Source organism: Entelurus aequoreus, linkage group LG13, assembly GCF_033978785.1.
Source record: "Entelurus aequoreus isolate RoL-2023_Sb linkage group LG13, RoL_Eaeq_v1.1, whole genome shotgun sequence".
NCBI lineage: Eukaryota > Metazoa > Chordata > Actinopteri > Syngnathiformes > Syngnathidae > Entelurus > Entelurus aequoreus.
In genome coordinates, this window is record NC_084743.1 from 25,553,722 (window position 1) to 25,577,265 (window position 23,544).

The window sequence follows — 23,544 nt, forward strand, 5'->3', positions numbered from 1 at the left end:
TCATTTTCAAACCATAACAAAATATATTGATTTTTTATTTATTTTACCTTTAGGGGTCCCGGGGACCATAAAGGGTCTCAGTCATTAAAATAATAAAAATAAGTCAGATTATTATTTTTTTAAATTATTTAACGCTTACAGTAAATCTCTATATCAACTTCAAGTTGATATAAAGTAATACAAATTAAAAAAAAATGTTTTATGGCTTTTCTGTCAAAAACAACTGAGTTTTTTTTATAGTAAAACTGAAATATGCAGTATTTAGTAATTAGAGCCCTAAAAGATCAATAATGCAGAATACCATTGATTTGAATTCTTTCATATTTTTGAGTAATCACAGTGAAAAGATAAATAAAAAATCACTAAATATATTTGGGATCCAAAAGGTGCCCCACTCATAAAGTGATACATTTTCATTAGGTTTTTCTTTTACTTCCAACACTTAAGTTCCGAGATCAACTTCAGATATATCTGTCGATTTTATGCTGGAACTATTATTTTGTTTGTTTTATGCGCTTTTGTCAAAGAAAACTTTGATGTTTGTATATGGCTACTACACAATATATGCAATATTTACCACATAAAACATTTTAAAGTGAAATATTTGAAGTAATTGGAGCCCTGAAAATAATTCATTATAACATGGATTTTTTTTTTTTTTTTTTTTTGAGCAATGGCAAAAAAAGAAAAATAAAGAAAGACAAAATAAAAAAAACAGCCTGCATGGCAGCTTTTGTGTCAACATTGCAACTTTTTCTTGTTAGATTTCACCTCATTCCACTTTTTTTAATGTTCTATTTTATTTTCACAATAGTATTTCCAGAATGTGTGGCGGGCCGGTAAACAATTAGCTGCGGGTCGCAAATGGCCCCCGGGCCGCACTTTGGACACCCCTGATCTAGGACGTGTTTTATGCCACTTATTTTTCTGTCTCATTTTGTCCAACAAACTTTTAATGTTGTGCATGAATGCACAAAGGTGAGTTTTGTTGATGTTATTGACTTGTGTGGAGTGCTAATCAGACATATTTAGCCACTGCAAGCTAATCGATGCTAACATGCTATTTAGGCTAGCTATATGTACATATTGCATCATTATGCCTCATTTGTAGGTATATTTGGAGTCATTTAGTTTCCTTTAAGTCCTCTTAATTCAATTATATCTCATGACACACTATCTGTATGTAAAATGGCGGCTCCAGACAGATTTGTTTTTGTATTTTTGGTCCAATATGACTCTTTCAACATTTTGGGTTGCCGACCCCTGGTTTAGGGCCACAAAAACTCTAGGCCCGGCCCTGCTCTGTTGTTAATGGCCACCTTTTGTGCTGATAAACTATTATTTTTATTTTCGCTGGGCTCACCGCTGGTGTTCCAAATGGCGTTGGTTTGGTTCTTGTATCCGTTCTTCATGCATTCATCCACGTACGACTTGGGGTCGGAGCCCGACATGAGGATCTCCCGCAGGAGGGCGATGTAGGCGATGGCCAGCCTGAGGGTGTCGATCTTGGACAGGCGCTTCTCGTAAGGGAACGTCGGGACGTGGCAGCGCAGCTCCTCGAAGGCGGAATTGATGCTCAGCATCCGCTTCCTCTCCCGGATGTTGGCGGCGTGGCGCTGCACCTTGTAGGGCTGGTGCAACACCTGCAGTCGGTGCGCCGCCCGGCCGTGGTGGCGCTTGGCCGCCAGCGGCGCGCCGTCGTCCCCGGAGAAGTCGTCCGACTCAGTGGCGGCGGCGGCCGGGGACTGCACGTCCAGGTCGGTGAAGGTGAGCTGGGCCTCCGGGAACACCGACTGGCAGCCCAGGGAGGACCAGGGCGACAGCTGCTCGCCGGCCGCCGTGCAGTCCAGCAGGAAGGTGTCCAGCTGGGTCTGGAACTGCGCGTTCTGGTCCATCGGACCCCAAAAGGCGAAGTCCGCGGCGACGTCCTGGTCCAGGTCAAACAGCACGTCCTCCATGGTTCTGTTGCGGCGGTGCGGGTGTGCCTCGCGTTAAATACTTGCGGGGCCTCCATGTTTTCTGCTCCATTCTCAAGTCTGAAAGGAGCCTCTTAAGAACTCTTTACTCTCATCGCTCCTTGCTGGGGAGGAAAAAAAAAAAAAAAAAAAAAGCAATTACAAAAGGATCGGTTGATCTCCAGATGACAAAAAGAAGGAAAAACACGTGTCCAATTATAGACCCCCCTGGACCCCTCCTTCCAAGTAGTCCGCTAATATTGACCAAAAACACTTACTTTCTATTTATTTACTATTTACTTCATGGGGGCCTCATGCAGCTCATTATAAGACACAGCAGGCTTCTGAATGGATGTTTGCCTCTACTAATTATGTCATACGAATTGACTAATTGCATTGCATTAATTGCATCTGTCATTAGGGCTGGGCGACATGGCCTTTTATTAATATCTCGATATTTTTTAGGCCATGTCACAATACACGATATATATCTCCATATTTTGCCTTAGCTTTGAATGAACACTTGATGCATATAATCACAGCAGTATGATGATTCTATGTGTCTACTTTAAAGGCCTACTGAAACCCAGTACTACCGACCAAGCAGTCTGATAGTTTATATATCAATGATGAAATCTTAACATTGCAACACATGCCAATACGGCCGGGTTAGATTAGTAAAGTGCAATTTTAAATTTCCCGCGAAATATTCTGCTGAAAACGTCTCGGTATGATGACGTTTGCGCATGACGTCACGGATTGTAGCGGACATTTTGGGACACCATTGTGGCCAGCTATTAAGTCGTCTGTTTTCATCGCAAAATTCCGCAGTATTCTGGACATCTGTGTTGGTGAATCTTTTGCAATTTGTTTAATGAACAATGAAGACAGCAAAGAAGAAAGCTGTAGGTGGGAAGCGGTGTATTAGCGGCCGGCTGCAGCAACACAACCGGGAGGACTTTGAGTTGGATAGCAGATGCGCTACCGTGAGTACGCAGCTTTGGCTTCCAAACATTTGATCGCTTGCCCGTACGTGCGTGCCGCTATGTGCATGTCATGTACGTAACTTTGGGGAAATATATGTGCGGTATGAACTTTACGGAGGTGAACGTTACTTTGGGCTGTGGGATTGAGTGTGTTGTGCGGGTGTTTGAGTTGTATTGGTGGGTGATATGGACGGGAGGGGGAGGTGTTTGTTATGCGGAATTATTTGTGGCATATTAAATATAAGCCTGGTTGTGTTGTGGCTAATAGAGTATATATATATGTCTTGTGTTTATTTACTGTTTTAGTCATTCCCAGCTGAATATTAGGTCCCACCCGCCTCTCACAGCATCTTCCCTATCTGAATCGCTTCCACTGCCCTCTAATCCTTCACTCTCACTTTCCTCATCCACAAATCTTTCATCCTCGCTCAAATTAATGGGGTAATCGTCGCTTTCTCGGTCCGAATCGCTCTCGCTGCTGGTGGCCATGATTGTAAACAATGTGCAGATGTGAGGCGCTCCACAACCTGTGACGTCACGCTACTTCCGGTACAGGCAAGGCTTTTTTATCAGCGACCAAAAGTTGCGAACTTTATCGTCGATGTTCTCTACTAAATCCTTTCAGCAAAAATATGGCAATATTGCAAAATGATCAAGAGTGACACATAGAATGGACCTGCTATCCCCGTTTAAATAAGAACATTTCATTTCAGTAGGCCTTTAATTGCATTTTTCATTAGGGCTGGGCGACATGGCCTTTTATTAATATCTCGATATTTTTAGGCCATGTCACGATACACGATATATATCTCGATATTTTGCCTTAGCCTTGAATGAACACTTGATGCATATAATCACAGCAGTATGATGATTCTATGTGTCTACTTTAAAACATTCTTGTTCATACTGAATTATTATATGCTCATTTTACACTTTCATGCAGCGAGGGAAATCACAACTAAGTCAATTTACCAAAACTGTATTTTTTAAGCAGTGGCACATAGGGATGATGCACAAACAAGTATGTCCGTGTCTTCGAAGCAGCGACAGAGACAACGAAGAACGCCCCTCTTCTTCTGCCAGCTGCCCCTGTCCCAGCTACAGTGGCGGTGACGCCGGTGAGTAACTAACGTTAACTGTTGCCGGTTAATTTCCATATCTGCTCACTTGTAGTAACGTTACCTCTTATGTCAACCAGGACTGCAGTAATGTTAGCGAGACCAGTGCTTTTCAACCACTGTGCCGCGGCACACTAGTGTGCCGTGAGATATTGTCTGGTGTGCCGTGGGAAATTATGCAACTTCACCTAATTGGTCCAAAAAATATTTTTTGCAAATCAATAATTATAATCTGCAAATAATGTGCTGTTGCTTAGTGTCTGTGCTGTGTAAAACTGGGCAGGGTAACCACGTAATACGCCATGTCAGTAGGTGGCAGCAGGTAGTTAATTGCTTTGTAAAAGTCGGAATGTGTCGGGTAAGACAAGGATGGTTTGTTGTGATCCCAATATGCAGACCACATCGGGAGGCAGTGTGCAGGTAAAAAGGTATGTAATGCTTAAACCAAAAATGAACAAAAGGGAAAGGGAAAGGCAATGGCTATGCAAAACGAAAGTAAAACTGAACTGGCTACACAGTAAACAGAAACAGAATGCTGGACGACAGCAAAAACTTACAGCGTCCACAAAGTACATCTGTTCTTGACATGACAATCAACAATGTCCACACATAGAAGGATAGCAACAATGTAAATAGTCTTGCTTGCTAACACAAACCAGGTGTGCGGAATAGCGCTCAAAGGATGAAACTGCTACAGGAAAACACCAACAAAACAGGAAGGGCCACCAAAATAACAGCGCAAGACAAGAACTAAAACATTACACACAGGAAAACACCAACAAACTCAAAATAAGGCACGACGACCTGGTGGAGTTTCATTTTTTAACGTTTTCTGCTGGTGGTGTGCCTCCGGATTTTTTAATGAGAAAAATGTGCCTTGCCTCAAAAAAGGTTGAAAAACACTGAGCTAGACTTACGTTACCTAAGCATAGTCAGTGGCTAACGGTAACGTTAACGTGAGCCTTTTTGTATGTGTCTGATAACGTTAACGTTATCTTGTAGCCTACACCACGACAGAGTTTGCAAGTATGTCTAATAAACTAGTGCTTTCTTTCTTTCTTTAGTTTATTTGGAACATGAACACACTTGCAGTATAATACATCACAGTTTCATATCATTTCACTTTACAGGAGTAGGAAGAAGTAAAGCTTATTTAATCCTACCCCTTTCCCACTTCATAGCGTTTACAAATATATACATCATTTACTGACCTTTTTATAATAAAATATCTGTGAATTAGTATATACAACAGTTTTGTAATATGTAATTAATTAATTCAGGCATTATTAATATACTGAGATGAAGAATATCTTATTTTCAATAAGGTTGAAAGTATTTCTCATAATTCTTCTTCTTTGTACTTTGTAAGCACTATTCATTTGAACAACCTCTTAAACTGGATCATATCAGTACAATGTTTAACTTCTTTACTTAATCCATTTCATCATTTAATTCCACATCATTTTAGCTGTTTGCAATTTTACCAAATCATTGAACTTAATATTTTTGACTCAATAAATAAAGTGTTTGTATGTTCTCTATACCCATCATTATGTATCAGTCTAATTAATTTTTTTTGTAACACGGTTAACGAATGTAGCGCACATTTGTAGTTATTTCCCCACATTTCTGCACAATAACTCAGATATGGTAATACTATAGTAGCGAGCAGTAGAGAATGTGAAGTGATTTGTTAAATCAAATATTGTGTGTTTTTTTCCATATACAACAACCTATCTGGACTCGATAAGAGAATCGATCTTCTTCATCGTATGGGCAGCTGTTTTCCGGCACCCGGACCTGAGGCCGAGGGTCTATGCCTTTTACCACCCCAGGCCCGGGGGGCCCTCCCGTTCATATGTCAGGACACACAGAAGTGAGCCAGGTCACCGAGCAGTCATCCAGGTCCGCCAGGCCACGCAAACCATTAGGAGCACGATAAATCGGGCAACGCAGGATCACGTGGTCGGCAGTCTGCTCCTCCGCGCCACACTCACACGTCGCGTTAGGTGCTAAGCCCCACTGGAACATGTTTGAGCGAAAGCGACCGACACCAGTTCGGAGGCGGTTAAGCCTCACCCAGGCCACTCGTGGTAGTGAGAGGCCTGGTATTGAGCCGGTGTCAGGTATGAAGTCACGGAGTCTGGAGGAGATGGTATGCTCCAGGTCTGTGCTCCATTTGTGATTCGCCCAGTGAGCCGCCCTGATGTTGTTGTCACTGCATTGCTGCAGGAGCTTCAGGGCGGCTGGTACCAGTGGGTCTCTGGAGGGGAGGCGGGGCGTTGGCTCTGAGGAGAGTGTGAGCCTTTCATGGAGCAGGTGGTTCTCATCCATGTTTGCCCGGCCCGCCAGAGTTGCTACAGCACCTTGGCGACGAAGCTCAGCGGGTTGGATGCCTGCTAAGATGGGCAGTAGCTCCACAGGGGTGGGGCGCAGGCATCCAGTGATAACACGCAAGGCTTCGTTGATCGGGACATCAAGTTGTTTAGAGTGAGCACTGCGCGCCCAGACAGGTGCGCAGTACTCCGCAGTTGAGTAGACCAGGGCAAGTGCTGCTGTTCGCAGAGTTCTTGCCCCGGCACCCCAACCGGACCCGACCAACCGTCTCAGCAGTGAGACGCGGGTGTTGAGTTTCTTGCGTGTTGCCAAGAGGTGTTTACGGAAAGTGAGCGACCTGTCCAGGGTGACCCCAAGGTATTTAGGGTCAGGGCGAGGGTCTTCAGGTGTAGGACGAGGCCGGCATAGGGTAAGGGAAGCCCCATCCGGCTTCCGCACCTCGAACCTGATCTCACGATCCGCTTCCCAATTGTATAGGTGGAAAGCTTGTGTCACCGTCTTGGATTCGCTGAGCTTCAATCTCCAGTTATGGAGGTAAGCCACTAAAGTCTCCATGTCCTGGCTTAGAGTTCCCTCCAAGGCCTGCCAGTCCCTGTCGGAGTGCAGCAGCGCGAGATCGTCTGCGTATGCGAACCTCCGTGAGACTGTGGCAGGCAGGTCGTATGTATAGATGTTATACAGGAGGGGAGCCAGGACAGATCCCTGGGGGACGCCATTTTTCAGGCGCCGCAACCTGCTTTTATCTCCGTTACTGGTGGTGAGAGTAAAGCTGCGGTTCCAGACAAGCTCCATGATCATTTTGACCATGTGCCTGTCTGGAAGCAGGCGGAGAAGTTTGCAGGTGAGGCCGCGGTGCCAGACTGTGTCATAGGCAGCAGTCAGGTCTATGAAGACGGCACCGGCCTTCTTTTTCGCCTCAAAGCAGTCCTCGATGTCCTGGGTAAGGAGGGCGACCTGATCCACCGTGGACTTCCCACGTCGAAAACCCGCCTGCTCCCGGGGGAGGTGGGGGTCTATGATGGGCTCGACACGGGCGTGAATCAGGCGCTCGAGGACTTTAAAGGGGACGCAGAGCAACGAGATTGGTCTGTAGCTCGTTACGTCATCCTTTGGCTTGTTCGGCTTGGGGATAGCGACAACAGTGGCCCTTCTCCAAATCCTGGGGATCCGGAGTTGGCGCAGGCAAGAAGACAGGAAAACTCTCAGCCAGGACTTCATTGCAGGGGCAGCGTGGAGCACGAGTTCTGGGCAGATGTTGTCAGGCCCAGCAGACTTGCCTGGTTTGGTATACTGGAGGGCAGCTGTGAACTCCTCCGGTGAAAACTCACCGGAGATGTTACACTCGCTAGATGTTGTTGTCCTCCAGAGGTCTGCAGTTTCCTGGCGCACCGCCCGGGAAAAATCTCGATTTATCCCGGTATATGCCCCGTTTTTCACAACCTGTGCTGCAATAGCATTTGCGGTAACGGGGCATGTTCGGGGTGCGCGCTCAGACCTACCAGTCAAGTTGTTCAAAGTGCTCCACGCGATACGGCTAGTGTGCGAGAAGTCGATGGAGTGGACTGCCTCTTTCCAGCGCTGGTGCCTCTTCCTTCCAAGAGTGGAAAGAAGGGCATTGGCTGAATTGTTAGCCTCCGGGCCATAGGGAGCCCGGAGGAAGGCGCTGTAGAGGGTCTCGCACTCGCCATCCCAGCATGGTTTGTAGTTCTTACGCCGGCCGCGTGGGATGGCTTTTTTGGCCGCAGATGTTAGTGCCCTACAGAAGTCCTGGTATGCCTCGTCCACGTTGGGTGTGTCTGGTGGTGGGAGACACCGTGTGGACTTGTTGGTATGGAGGCGATAGAGTTTCCAATTGGCCTTCCGGAAGTTCCATCGCTTCATCGGTCCGCTCGGAACTGTTGTCACGAGGTCGGGCACCGATATCAGCGACGGTCGGTGTTGCGACCTGGGGAACATTCCTAGAACACGTCTGTCGGGGAGCTGGGTGTCCACACCGACACTCACGAAAGCCAGGTCAGGGTTCGTGTCAGTGTTATGCCGAGCGGAGTGAAAGCTGGCTGGGCCCTTCGGGTTGTAGAGAAGGTTGAGCGAGTTGCGCTCTGCCCAGTCAGAAAGAGTTTCCCCGCTCGGTGAGGTGGTACTGTATCCCCACCGTGTATGCCGGCAGTTGAAATCACCAGCATATACACACGGTGGTTCAAGCACTGGCAGTGACACTGGCGTGAGTTGTGAGGGTGGTGGTTTGTAGACGTTGACAATTTTGATGTCGCCAACGTCCACTCGCAGCCACTCGATCTCGGAGTTGTCCGGTGATCGATCGGCGAGGGTCCAGCTCAGATCGTTGTGGACAAACGTGGCAAGGCCATGCTTCTTGCTCAGGATTGACCCAGCTAGCGTGAAGTTGGTGATCGCTAGCTTGTCCGCTGTTGGGCGGTGGGTTTCCTGAAGGAGGATGACCATGGCTTGGGTGGTGTGGGCCATGTGCTCGATGACGGATGTTTTGGCATCTGTGAGCCCTTCAACGTTCAGTTGCAGTATTCTTGGTTGGAGACCGGCAGCAGTGTTGCTACCAGATCTCCGCCCAGACTGCCCCTGGACGCCAGAACGGGAGGGTACCCGAGTTGAAAGTTTTTTGTTTCGCCGCGTTGCCATGGAGTAGAGCAGCGCGGTTACTTGCAGGGATCACGGCGTGAACGTAAACTTTCTCGATCCCCAGATCGATAAGGAATCGGTTCGATAAGAGGATTCGATAATAGGCTCAAACTCGATAATTTCTTATCAAACATCATCCCTAGTGGCACAAACATTCATGTCATTTCCGAAACAGAAAGTGCAAGATTGTCAGAGACATTTTAAAACAAGCTGAGTGCACTTTTGTGCATGATGTCACTAAGATGACATATCAAAACAACACTAAATTAAAGTGCACTTTTTGTACAGAACGCCACTACAATAGTTTAAAACAAATAATGTGCACTTTTGTGCATGATGTCGCACAAGATGTTTCAAAAACTGTCAAAATAAAAATGAGCTGCATAATAGGAAATCAAATAGTGTATGTCCTTCGCTATGTGGTAGGTTCCTGCGGACGTTATTTCCTTCTGTTGTTGACTATGTGTTGTTGATGTGGAAATGGAAGATGCCATGCTCAATTGGGGCAGTGCTGGTTGCTTCTGCATTTTGTTGGGTGTGGCACCGGCCGGAGATGTTGACATGAGGAGTTTCAAGCACTCCTTATTCTCTAGCGGGTGACTTTTCAAATGATGCTCCAAATAAATAGTGCTGCTACTTTTTGTAGCAACGTTTTTGTTGCATACTTGACATATTACGGTTGTCTGTTCAACATCTTCCCGCTTGAAGCCAAACCACCGCCAGACGATGGACCTGTTTTTCTTGGGAATTAAATCTTCTTCCTTCATTTGTTACCAGATTCGCACCTTCTCTCTCTCGTATTACCACTCGCACCGCTCCGCTTGCACAACCTGCCACAGATAATGTTTCCATGCCCCTACCTCTCTGCTCGGCGAGGGCATATGAGGTTGCACGCGCAACAGTATGTGACGTATATAACAAGGTGCGCTTGTTTTATGTTTCTGTGCGAAGGAGAGACAAAGAAAGAGTGAGACAAGCCTGTAGTGTAATACCCGCAGCTAAAAGCAACTGCGTGAGAACGTATACTCGAATACTCACGATATAGTCATTTTCTATATCGCACAGAGACAAACCCGCGATATATCGAGTATATTCGATATATCGCCCAGCCCTACCTGTTATTATTAAATGTGTACACCAGGGGTGTCCAACTCATTTTAGATCGGGGTCTACATGGAGGAAAAATCTGCTCCCAAGTAAGCCGGACTGGGAAAATCACGGCACGATAACTTAAAAATAAAGACAACTTCAGATTGTTTTCGTTGTTTAGAAATAGAACAAGCAAAATTTACAAATCATAATGATGTTGTTTGTTGTTGTTTTTTACACTTAAATGTTGCGGTTAATAGCATTCTACCTTTATTTGTTGTTATTTATACTTTCTGATAATGTTGTAACGATACCAATATTTTGGTACCGGTACCGGTACTAAATTTATTTCGGTACTTTTCGGTACTTTTCTAAATAAAGGGGACCACAAAAAAATTGCATTATTGACTTTTAAACAAAAAAATCTTAGGGTACATCAAACATATGTTTCTTATTGCAGTTAAGTCCTTAAATAAAATAGTGAACATACTGGACAACTTGTCTTTTAGTAGTAAGTAAACCAACAAAGGCTCCTAATTAGTCTGCTGACATATGCAGTAACATATTGTGTCATTTATCATTCTATTATTTTGTCAACATTATTAAGGACAAGTGGTAGACAATGAATTATTAATCTACTTTTTCATTTACTGTTATTATCTGCTTACTTTCTCTTTTAAACATGTTCTGTCTACACTTCTGTTAAAATGTAATAATCACTTATTCTTCTTTTGTTTGATGCTTTACATTAGTTTTGGATGATACAACAAATTTGGGTATCAATCCAATACCAAGTAGTTACAGGATCATACATTGGTCATATTCAAAGTCCTCATGTGTCCATGGACGTATTTCCTGAGTTTATAAACATAATGTAAATTGTTTTTAAACAAAAGAAGATGTTGTGATGCCAAAAAATATAGACGTAATCATAGTAGTATCTACTAGATACGTGCCTGTACTTGATATCTGTACTTGACAACCCTGGTGTACATACTAAAAAACACTGGGTTATTTTGATAACCCAATTAATGAGTTGCTAGTGTTGGGTTACATTTTGGAGTTATTTTTATTCGTAGCAATCCATTTTGGGGGTTATAAGGGTGTTATGTTAACTCCATTTCTGGGTTTTCTAAATTATGAACCATTTTTGGGTATTTTTTCAATGAGTAATGCATTTTTGGGTAAAAGGCTTTTTTTTTATTATTAAAAAGTTACTTTTTTCTTGAAGGGAAATAACCCAGCATTTTTTAGTCTGTACACACAAAAAATGCTGGGTCATTTTGACAACCCAATTCATGAGTTGCGAGTGTTGAGTTGTATTTTGGTTATCAAAATAACCCAGCAATTTGTAGTAAGTACACACAAAAAAATGCTGGGTTATTTTGATAACCCAATTTATGAGTTGTGAGTGTTGGGTTAAATTTTGGAGGGTTTTTTTTATGAATAGCAATCAATTTTTGGGTTATAGGGGTATTATTTTAACTCCATTACTGGATTTTCCAAATTATGAACCATTTTTGGGATGTTTTTCAACGAGTAACGCATTTTTGGGTAAAAGGCTTTTTTTTATTAAAAAGTTAGTTTTTTCTTGAAGAAAATTTTATTATGGATTAATTTCATTAACATTATTTACAATCACCCAACATTGAGTTAGCATAACTCAACTTTTGGCTTAAATAATTACATTTTTTAGTGTGTATGGCTAAGCTGAAAAAATAGTCGTGTCCATATATATATATATATATATATATATATATATATATATACATACATATATATATATATATATATATATATATATATATATATATATATATATATATATATATATATATATATATATATATATATATATATATATATATATATATGGTAACACTTTAGTATGGGGAACATATTCTATATAACAAAGACTTAATTTACAGTTATTTGGACACTAGGGGAACATATAAGGGTTAGGGTTAGGGTTACTAATAAGCAATAATTCTGAGGTTATTAAGGGAAGACTCTTAGTTAATGGCTTATTGGTTGTATAATAAGGTCATGCAGAATAAGGCATTAATAAGTACTTAATAATGACTAATTAAGAGCCAATGTGTTAATAAGCAACTAATTAATGGTGAATATATTCCCCATACTAAATTGTTACCATATATATATATATATATATATATACCGGTATATATATATATATATATATATATATATATATATATATCTATATATATATATATATATATATATATATATATATATATATATATATATATATATATATATATATATATAGATATATATATATATATATATATATATATATATGGTAACAATTTATATATATATACAGGGCACATTAAAGGAGTCATATTATTATTATTTTTTTCAAAATTTGAAACACTTCCTTGTGGTCTACATAACATGTAATGGTGGGAGTCATATTATTATTTTTTTTTTTCAAAATTGTAAACACTTCCTTGTGGTCTACATGACATGTAATGGTGGTTCTTTGGTCAAAATGTTGCATAGATTATGTTTTACAGATCATCTTCAAGCCGCTTTCTGACAGTCGCTTCAGGATGCGTCGTTTGGAGGGCGGTCTTTTTTACGTGGCTCACCTTTGGCAGCATCTTCTCGCCGTCATCTTTGTTGTAGCGGTGTAGCGTGCAAAGACGGGAGTGGAAGAAGTGTCAAAAGATGGCACTAACTGTTTTAATGACATTCAGACTTTACTTAAATCAATAACGGAGCAGCATCTCCTCATCCGTGTTTCACTAGTGCAACAACAACGCCAGAAATGTGTCCTGTGAAAAACTGTCGGACCGGAACTCTCTAATAACTAAAGTTCCTCGGGTGAATAATGTAAATTCACTATACCGGTATGTTTTTGCGCTTTCATGGTGAGATTACTGACAGATATAAGTAAGAACTTTACACTAATTTATTTTAGAAATGGCAACAGCGGAGGATGAATGTCCCATAACAAGAAGATAGAGAAAAAGAAGAAGCTTATGGACTATGGTGTCACCCCGGACTAAAAAGGCAGACGCGCACAAATTTTCAGGACTTATGCAGATCCCTAATACAGATCAGCAGGTACCAGAAGGTAAAAAAAAGTTGCTTTTGCATTATATTGCGAAACAAAACGCCAGATAATATGTCTTACCTTATACGCACACGATAATAATAATCGTATGTTGAAGCACAGTACAATCCATCAAGCGGAGTGGCTTCATAGCTTACCAAAGTCGTACTAAAACTTTTTGATAGATTTTTGAGCGCCGTGTGTAATGTTCTATATTTTCAATGGAACATATAACTTTTTGGTGTTGTTTACTTGAGTCATATTGCAGTCTACACTTATCTCTTATGTGTGACTGCCATCTACTGGTCACACTTATCATTTTACCATGTACCAAAAAAAATTGCTTCGAGGTCGGTAAGCACAACCAAAAATATTCCGTACATTAGGCGCACCGGGTTATAAGGCGCACTGTCGAGTTTTGAGAAAGTGAAAGGATTTTAAGTGCGCATTATAGTTCGAAAAATATGATGTATATATATATATGTATGTATATATATATATATAATTATATCAGTATTTATTATATATATATCTTAATGATATATATATATATTTTTTTCTAATGTTTTACTTATTTTGCACAATTGTTCTCAGTTTTATGTATACATATATATTCACCTCACGTAACGTTCTGCTCATTAAGTATGTGGAGCTCAAAGTGGTGGGCCAGCAAGCAACTGTTGTCATAGCATTCTGGGCAGCATTTTGCATTTCTCGACTTAAAATGCCCCATGCTTGCGTTGTTTTAGGCTGTTGGAACCGTTCAAAATGCGAAAAGGATAAAAAGTTTCTTCAGAGTTCCTCGAGAGGTAATCGAGAAGGGCGAAAGAGTGCAAGATTTTACAAAAGTCCAAGGAAGCAGATCGAGTTTGAGTGATCACTTTGTAAAACTTTTAACATTTAGTATTTCCCTTTCAAGTATTAGCTTGATATTGTTCGTATTTTATCTTGTTTCGGAGTTCAAACCGCATTTTGTGTTTCATAAGCACCACATAAAAGAAAGCAAATGTGAGCAAAACCTAAAAGAGTTGAGCTTTTACCAAAGGCAGCAATCATAAATGAAGCTTTCAGCACATACACAACGTCAAGATCTATAGTTATATTTTGATAAAGACGAGGAATAATATGCGTACTCGCAAACAGCGCGTGCAACAGCAACAACAAACATGGCCGTAGACGCGAAGTGAAATCATGAAACTCAACCTTACCCGAGCAAAAACGATGCACGGGAGAGTCTTGATATCAATTTCCTTGACCCAGCCATATACAAATAAGGAGTAGCCCTCCATGCTTTTCCAAGTTTGCATCTGTTTTGTCGTGTAGAATGATGTCTGGAACAGCAGATAGTTCGACATGTCTGGGAACGCGGCGGACGGATAATCCTTGGGATCACTCAACAGATCTTTTTTTTGATAACCTTTATTGATTGATTCCACTGCATAGTTTGATGCATTGCTTTTAATGGTAAGATCTAGGCTCTTTGCGTACTCCGATGGTTTGCACACTGTTTTGCTGCACAGTAGCCATATTATATATATATGTATATATATGTTTTAATTAGATTATCCAAAAAAATAGTGCTCGATACCGTGGTAGAGCGTAATATGTATGTGTGGGAAAAATCACAAGACTATTTCATCTCTACAGGCCTGTTTCATGAGGGGTTTCCTCAATCATCAGGAGATATATACAGTACAGGCCAAAAGTATATAGTAATATAGAAAATGCATTGAATGAGGAGAAGGTGGACACACCTTCTTCTCATTCAATGCATTTTCTATTTTTTCATGACTATTTACATTGTAGATTGTCACTGAAAGCATCAAAACTATGAATTAACACATGTGGAGTTGTGTACTTGAAAAAAAAGGTGAAATAACTGAAAATATGTTTTATATTTTAGTTTCTTCAAAATAGCAACCCTTTGCTCTGATTACTGCTTTGCACACTCGTGGCATTCTCTCGATGAGCTTCAAGCACACCCGTGAAGTGAAAACCATTTCAGGTGACTACCTCTTGAAGCTCATTGAGAGAATGCCAAGAGTGTGCGAAAAAGTAACCAGAGCAAAGGGTGGCTATTTTGAAGAAACTAGAATATAAAACATGTTTTCAGTTATTTCACCTTTTTTTGTTAAGTACATAACTCCACATGTGTTTATTCATAGTTTTGATGCCTTCAGTGACAATCTACAATGTAAATAGTCATGAAAATAAAGAAAACACATTGAATGAGAAGGTGTGTCCAAATTTTTGGCCTGTACTGTATATTATATATATATTAGGGGTGTGGGAAAAAATCGATTCGAATTCGAATCGCGATTCGCACGTTGTGCGATTCTCATTTTTTTTTAAATCGATTTTTATGTTTATATATATATTTTTTTTAAATTATTATTATTATTATTTTATTTTACTTTTTTTAATTAATCAATCCAACAAAACAATACACAGCAATACCATAGCAATGCAATCCAAATCCAAAACCAAACCCGACCCAGCAACACCCAGAACTGCAATAAACAGAGCAATTGAGAGGAGACACAAATACGACACAGAACAAACCAAAAGTAGTGAAACAAAAATTAATATTATCAACAACAGTATCAATATTAGTTACAATTTCAACATAGCAGTGATTAAAAATCCCTCATTGACATTATCATTAGACATTTATAAAAGAAAAAAAGAACACTGGCTTACACTTACATCACATCTCATAAGCTTGACAACACACTGTGTCCAATATTTTCACAAAGATAAAATAAGTCATATTTTTGGTTCATTTAATAGTTAAAACAAATTTACATTATTGCAATCAGTTGATAAAACATTGTCCTTTACAATTATATAAGCTTTTTACAAAAATCCACTACTCTGCTTGCATGTCAGCAGACTGGGGTGGATCCTGCTGAAATCTATGTATTGAATGAATAGAGAATCCTTTTGAATCGGGAAAAAAACGTTTTTGAATCGAGAATCGTGTTGAATTGAAAAAAAAATCGATTTTGAATCGAATCGTGACCCCAAGAATCAATATTGAATCGAATCGTGGGACACCCAAAGATTCACAGCTCTAATATATATATATATATATATATATATATATATACATATATATGAAAAAAAAGATAAATGTATATATATATATATATATATATATATATATATATATATATATATATATATATATATATATATATATATATATATATATATATATATATATATATATATGAAAAAAAAGATAAATGTATATATATATATATATATATATATATATATATATATGAAAAAAAAGATAAATGTATATATATATATATATATATATATATATATATATATATACACACATATATATATATACATATGTTGTTGTTTTTTTTCCTTATTTTGCACGATTTTGCTCATTGAAAGCTTACCTATTTTGCACTGTTTTTCTCAATTGTATGTATTAAAAGGGTATTATTATTAAAGTAATTGTGTTGTTATTATTGTTACCTTGTTGATATTGTTACAGTGTCTTATATTGCTATATCTATACCTTACATGTATTGTTAAATTGCTCAAAAAAAGGTTGGTTGATACAAATATTTTTTGTTGGCCTAATATGTGTGTTGTATTCTGATTATATTTGTGATTGAGAAAGTTAAAGGATTGCAAGCATAAAATATCTGTGTCTGCGGCATAGGCTCCGTATTTACTTGGGTTATTATAGTATTTCTCAACACTTAGTGCACATAAAAAAAATACAAAGGCGTATTGTTTATCATTTGTTCCACATAATTAGGATCTATCAACACGTGCATGATTTGTGATGACATTACTGGTAAAGGTCTAAAACAGAACACATTTACACGTAATTGCAGCAAACAAAATGCACCATTCAGCATATGTTGCGTGAAGTGTGACTGAACAAGGATGGATGTTTGCCTAACAAGTCTTTTCAATTTGACCAAGTCCTCCACAATGCTCATTGACAGTAAGTCTGTTTGCAGTTGGAAAAAAAAAAAAGAAGAGGAAGCAGCTGACTCAAACAAAAACAGGTGAAACTCGTGACAAGAAAATCATGTTTGAAAGCCCACTTTGTTTACATGTTGATATCTTTGATAATGTTTTTCATCGGGAAGCAAGATTTATTCGATTTATTCCTTCAGCGTAGAGTTGTATTAATGTGGGTTTTATTCAAGTTTATTTCAGACAAAGATAAAAGCTGCATTGTCTCAATAGAAAACAATGAATACAAAGAGACAATAAATAGATTGAACAATGGAGAATGGAAAGATAAACTATAATTACACCAGCATTCTTCTTCAATGACACTGATTTTCCTGCTGTTTCAAATCAACACATGAAAAAATTTATTTCACAAGTAAATATTCTCCAAAGTGGGTTTCGAACATGCTTGTTTTGACGTGGTGACTTGATCAGTGTTCCCGTTCTGTCCACCCTCTAACTTAAGGGTGTCAAATTCATTTTAGATGGGGGGGCCACAAGGAGAAAAATCTACTCCCAAGTGGGCCGGAATGGTAAAATCACGGCACGATAGCTTAAAAATAAAGACAACTTCAGATTGGTTTATTTGTTTAAAAATAGAACAAGCACATTCTGAAAATGTAGAAATCATAATGATGTTGGGTTTTTGTTTTTTACGCTTACATGTTGCGGTTAATAGTATTCTATCTTTATTTGTTGTTATTTATACTTTCTGAATAAATGATGTGATAATGTTCATCAGTCAACTCATTGGTGTTCATTTTCAATCGATCAAGATAAAAAAATAATATCAAAATTTAAATTACAGGATGTTATTTATGACTGGTGCACTGGTGCATGTGGTTTATTTTTATTTTTTTACATATGTAGCATCATCTACAAAGATACAAAGAATTGCTATTGCGACTAGAGCTGTCCAATAATGGCTTTTTTGCCGATATCCGATATTCCGATATTGTCCAACTCTTAATTACAGATTCCGATATCAACCGATACCAATATACACAGTCGTGAAATTAACACATTATTATGCCTAATTTTGTTGTGATGCCCTGCTGGATGCATTAAACAATGTAACAAGGTTTTCCAAAATAAATCACCTCAAGTTATGGAAAAAAATGCCATCATGGCACTGCCATATTTATTATTGAAGTCACAAAGTGCGTTATTTTTTTTTACATGCCTCAAATCAGCAGCTTGAAATTTAGGACATGCTCTCCCTGAGAGAGCATGAGGAGGTTGAGGGGGGCGGGGTCGAGGTGGGAGGGGTAGCGGGGTGTATATTATAGCGTCCCGGAAGAGTTAGTGCTGCAAGGGGTTCTGGGTATTTGTTCTGTTCTGTTTATGTTGTGTTACGGTGCGGAAGTTCTCCCGAAATGTGTTTGGTGTGGTTTCACAGTGTGGCGCATATTTGTAGCAGTATTAAAGTTCTTTATACGGCCACCATCAGTGTGACCTGTATGGCTGTTGACCAAGTATGCTTTGCATTCACTTGTGTATGTGAAAAGCCGTAGATATTATGTGATTGGGCCGCCACGCAAAGGCAGTGCCTTTAAGGTTTATTGGTGCTCTGTACTTCTTCCTACGTCCGTGTACCACTCCGTACAGCGGCGTTTGAAAAAGTCATAAATTTTACTTTTTGAAACCGTAACCGATAATTTTGAAACCGATACCGATAATTTCCGATATTACATTTTAAAGCATTTACCGGCCGATAATATCGGCAGTCCGATCTTATCGGACATCTCTAATTGCGACATCTAGTAGACACGTTTAGAACAGCAGTTTCTTTCACTCAAAAATGTTGGCTCATTTTTATACCTAGCAAACTCATCTCGCGGGCCGGATAAAACCTGCTCGAGGGCCCGATCCGTACGTTTGACACCCCTGCTCTAACTGCGGGCTTGTGCTAAAAATGTAATTTTGTTGTACAACACTCACTCACAATATATTATTTGGTATAATAATTACAATGACCCTTTTTCAGGTTGCAGGTTAGATAAGCTCTCTCTGCTTGCATGGAAATAACCTAAAAGCGTATTTTTAAAAGTTAATTTAAGTTTTATCTATTTTAAATAGATTTATTTTGAAATTATGAATCGATTTACTGTAGAATCGGAATGAATAAGAATCGCGATTCAAATGTGAATCGATTTTTTTTTGTGCACCCTGAATTGTTAGTACTACAGTCTATTCCAGTGGTTCTCAACCTTTTTTCAGTGATGTACCCCCTGTGAATTTGTTTTTAATTCAAGTACCCCCTAATCAGAGCCAAGCATTTTTGGTTGAAAAAAAGCGATAAAGAAGTAAAATACAGCACTATGTCATCAGTTTCTGATTTATTAAATTGCTCATTTGTTGTGGTCTTTCTTGAACTGTTTGTAAAAAAGATATAAAAATAACTAAAAACTTGTTGGAAAATAAACAAGTGATTCAATTATAAATAAAGATTTCTACACATAGAAGTAATCATCAACTTAAAGTGCACTCTTTGGGGATTGTGATAGAGATCCATCTGGATTCATGAACTTGATTCTAAACATTTCTTCACAAAAAAAGAAATCCTTAACATCAATATTTATGGAACATGTCCACAAAAAATCTAGCTGTCAACACTGAATATTGCATTGTTGCATTTCTTTTCACAGTTCTTTTTGACAGACATTTAAAAAAAATCTCACGTACCCCTTGGCATACCTTCGAGTACCCCCAGGGGTACGCGTACCCCCATTTGAGAACCACTGGTCTATTCCATACAATATTCCTTATCTGAGAATAAGTTTTTCTTTTTAAAAAGCATGTTACATGTTACAATTGTGCTTGGTGTGCCAATATCGATGAAATAATTGGGAGATCTTGATTTGATATACAAGTGTTTTGAGTTAAGAGCTCTGCCAAGGAATCAATTAAGCACTTGAGTTGAAGTACCACGGTCCAATCTCCAGACCTTATTACAGCGCATCCGGAAAGTATTCACAGCATTTCGCTTTTTCCACATTTTGTTATGTTACAGCCTTCTCTAAAAATTTAGTAAATACATTTTTGGCCTTAAAATTCTACAAACAATATCCCATAATAACAATGTGAAAAAGATAGAGGGAAAGATGAATGCAGCAAACTAGAGAGACATCCTGGAAAAAAATCTGCTCCAGGGTGCTCTTGAACTCTGTTAGAATATTCATGTATATATATTATCACACAACTTTAGTATGGTTAAAGTCTGTTGCTATAGTTATTAGCTATTGTGCTCAAGCTGTACTTTTTCTATCTGTGCAAGGACAAAACTTCTTGTCTGAGGGGTGGCCTCAGCCGCAGATGTTATCTTTGTTTTAGCCTGCTAACAGCCAAGGACTTCAAGGACCTCAACGAAGATAAGACGACAGCACGCAGACGAAGCAGAGACAAAGCGAAATCACAAGGCCCCCAGCACATTCCGTCACGTATTGTGCGTACTGGAGCTGCTTTGCATGATACATGTGACCACTCCTTTTAGAGGCGGCCTCAGTGATGTTGACTGGGGAACTCCTGAATAAATAGAGGGACGCGGGAGCTGTACCTTAGAGCTTAGGGCGAGACTGTGACTAAGTGTGCAGCTCCATGCGTTCTCCTCATGAGCTAAATTGAACTCTGTCTGCATGATTCCTTGCTTCTTGTCTGATTAATAGATGTCATCAGTGTTTGAACCTGACAAACTCAAACTCAAAGGGTTCATCTTTCAACTGGACAACGACCCTAAGCACACAGCCAAGATATCAACGGAGTGGCTTCAGGGCGACTCTGTAAATGACTGAGTGGCCAAGCCAGAGCTTTGAATCTGATTTAATATCTCTAAAGAAAATTGGCGAAACTCCCTAAAGATAGTTGTGCCAAGTTTGTGGCATTGTATTCAAAAATACTTGAGGCTGCAATTGCTGCCAAAGGTGCATCAACAAAGTATTGAGCAATGTCTGTAAACACTTATGTGCATGTGATTTTTTTACTTTTTAATTTTTAATACCCATCCATCCATCCATTTTCTACCGCTTGTCCCTTTCGACGTTGCGAAAGAGTAGAGTAGTGTGGGTGGATGGTTGAAAGGTCAAAAAACTGTCATTATGGGGTATTGAGTGTAGAATTTTGAGGACAATATTAGGGACAAAACTAAACATGGAAAAAGTGGAGCAACGTGAATACTTTCCGGATGCACTGTAACTTTACTACAACACATTGTATCCTTTTTTTTTCCACTATTAAAAACAATTAGTAACATGGCATATGTTAAATTTATGAAGTGGACAAATTGTCACACTAAGACATAGAGAAGGGGTATGGTTGAATAAACGTTGCTTCTTCCTACTCCTTTTTGGACATGTTGAATTGTAAATATGTGATGTACTTTCAAGCATATTTGAAATAAAATATCAAATCAGTTTTTTAAAATTCCTTTTATAAGATACTTAAATTGTGCTTTTAGTGGAGTTGACAAACATATGTGATAGTTTGACAACACACTTTGATCCCAAAAGCAGACAAAGTTGATAACCAAAAAATAGCATTTAACTAAACGGAGCTATTTGAACTTTTTAAATGGTCATTAAACAACTGTCATTCCATGAATTATAATATTAGCGTCTCTTTTATAGGCTTGACACGTTAAAGACGTCTTTGCCGGTTTGAATGCTTTTGTAAGAGCGGCACACAGATTGGAGCATGGAGAAGTGGTCCTCCTCCCTGTCACAACCTTCTGCCTCCGAGCTGCCAAAACCATCTTCCTCCCAGCTGACGCTCCACGTTGGCTTTGGCCTGTCTCCTCATTGTTTGCACCACATTCATTACCTCTGAAGGGCTGCTTTTGTGCAAAAAAAAAACTGTTATAAACTCTATACACGTCTGTCGTTTTGCTATATTAAACACACTTTGATTGTGGTTTTGTGGTCTTTCCATTATCAGAAATGTAATATAAAGTGAAAAGTGCCTTGGAGGACCAAGGAGTTCAGGTTGCCACTTAATAGGGTTGGGCGATCTATTCCATCTGTTCGAGCTAAAAAAAAATACTGGGACAATATTGCTAATACTTTTAACATGATTTTTTTTCACTAGGAAATTGTATGACAACATAAAAACAAAGATACTTGTGAAAATAAACATAGATATGACCTCCAATATTGATAATAACACTCCTCAATATTTGGAGAAGCAATGAATCGGAATACAATGATTTGCAAATCATTGTATTCCGTTTATATTTACATATCACAATTTTCCAACTCATATGGAAACGGGGTTTGTACTGTAAGATGTTAAAGGCCTACTGAAACCCACTACTACCGACCACGCAGTTTGACAGTTTATACATCAATGATGGAATCTTAACATTGCAACACATGCCAATACGGCCGGGTTAGATTAGTAAAGTGCAATTTTAAATTTCCCGCAAAATATTCTGCTGAAAACGTCTCGGTATGATGACGTTTGCGCGTGACGTCACGGATTGTAGCGGACATTTTGGGACACCATTGTGGCCAGCTATTAAGTCGTCTGTTTTCATTGCAAAATTCCACAGTGTTCTGGACATCTGTGTTGGTAAATCTTTTGCAATTTGTTTAATGAACAATGAAGACAGCAAAGAAGAAAACTGTAGGTGGGAAGCGGTGTATTAGCGGCCGGCTGCAGCAACACAAACACGCAGAGAACTGGGACAACAGAGACTCTTACCAGGAGGACTTTGAGTTGGATACGCGCTACCGTGAGTACGCAGCTGCGGCTTCCAAACATTTGATCGCTTGCCGCTATGTGCATGTCACGTACGTGACTTTGGGGAAATATATGTGCTGTATGAACTTTACGGAGGTGAACGTTACTTTGGGCTGTGGGATTGAGTGTGTTGTGCGGGTGTTTGATTTGTATTGGTGGGTGAGTCACTTGAGAAAAAGCGCTATGTAAATAAATGTAATTCACTTCCCTTCACTCCCTTCACTTATATGGACGGGAGGGGGGAGGTGTTTGGTATGCGGGATTAATTTGTGGCATATTAAATATAAGCCTGGTTGTGTTGTGGCTAATAGAATATATATATACTGTATGTCTTGTGTTTATTTACTATTTTAGTCATTCCCAGCTGAATATCAGGTCCCCCAGCCTCTCACAGCATCTTCCCTATCTGAATCGCTTACACTGCCCTCTGATCCTTCACTCTCACTTTCCTCATCCACAAATCTTTCATCCTCGCTCAAATTAATGGGGTAATCGTCGCTTTCTCTGTCTGAATCGCTCTCGCTGCTGGTGGCCATGATTGTAAACAATGTGCAGATGTGAGGAGCTCCACAACCTGTGACGTCACGCTACTTCCG

At 39.5% G+C, this 23,544-nt stretch overlaps 1 protein-coding gene and 1 long non-coding RNA gene across 2 annotated transcripts in view; one reads left to right on the forward strand and one right to left on the reverse strand.

The window, feature by feature from the left end:
• The window catches only part of LOC133663264 (uncharacterized), a 57,323-nt gene extending 55,139 nt beyond the window's left edge, over window positions 1-2,184 (reverse strand). Inside the window, exon 1 of the mRNA XM_062067616.1 lies at window positions 1,364-2,184. Within this exon, the coding sequence (XP_061923600.1) occupies window positions 1,364-1,958 (595 nt within the window). The 5' untranslated portion in view covers window positions 1,959-2,184. The remainder of the gene's footprint in view (window positions 1-1,363) is intronic.
• On the forward strand, window positions 885-22,080 carry LOC133663265 (uncharacterized). The gene is made up of 3 exons (XR_009828274.1): window positions 885-978; window positions 3,936-4,059; window positions 21,838-22,080. It is a non-coding gene; the product is annotated as an uncharacterized LOC133663265 (long non-coding RNA).
• Window positions 22,081-23,544: the final 1,464 nt, after the last annotated feature.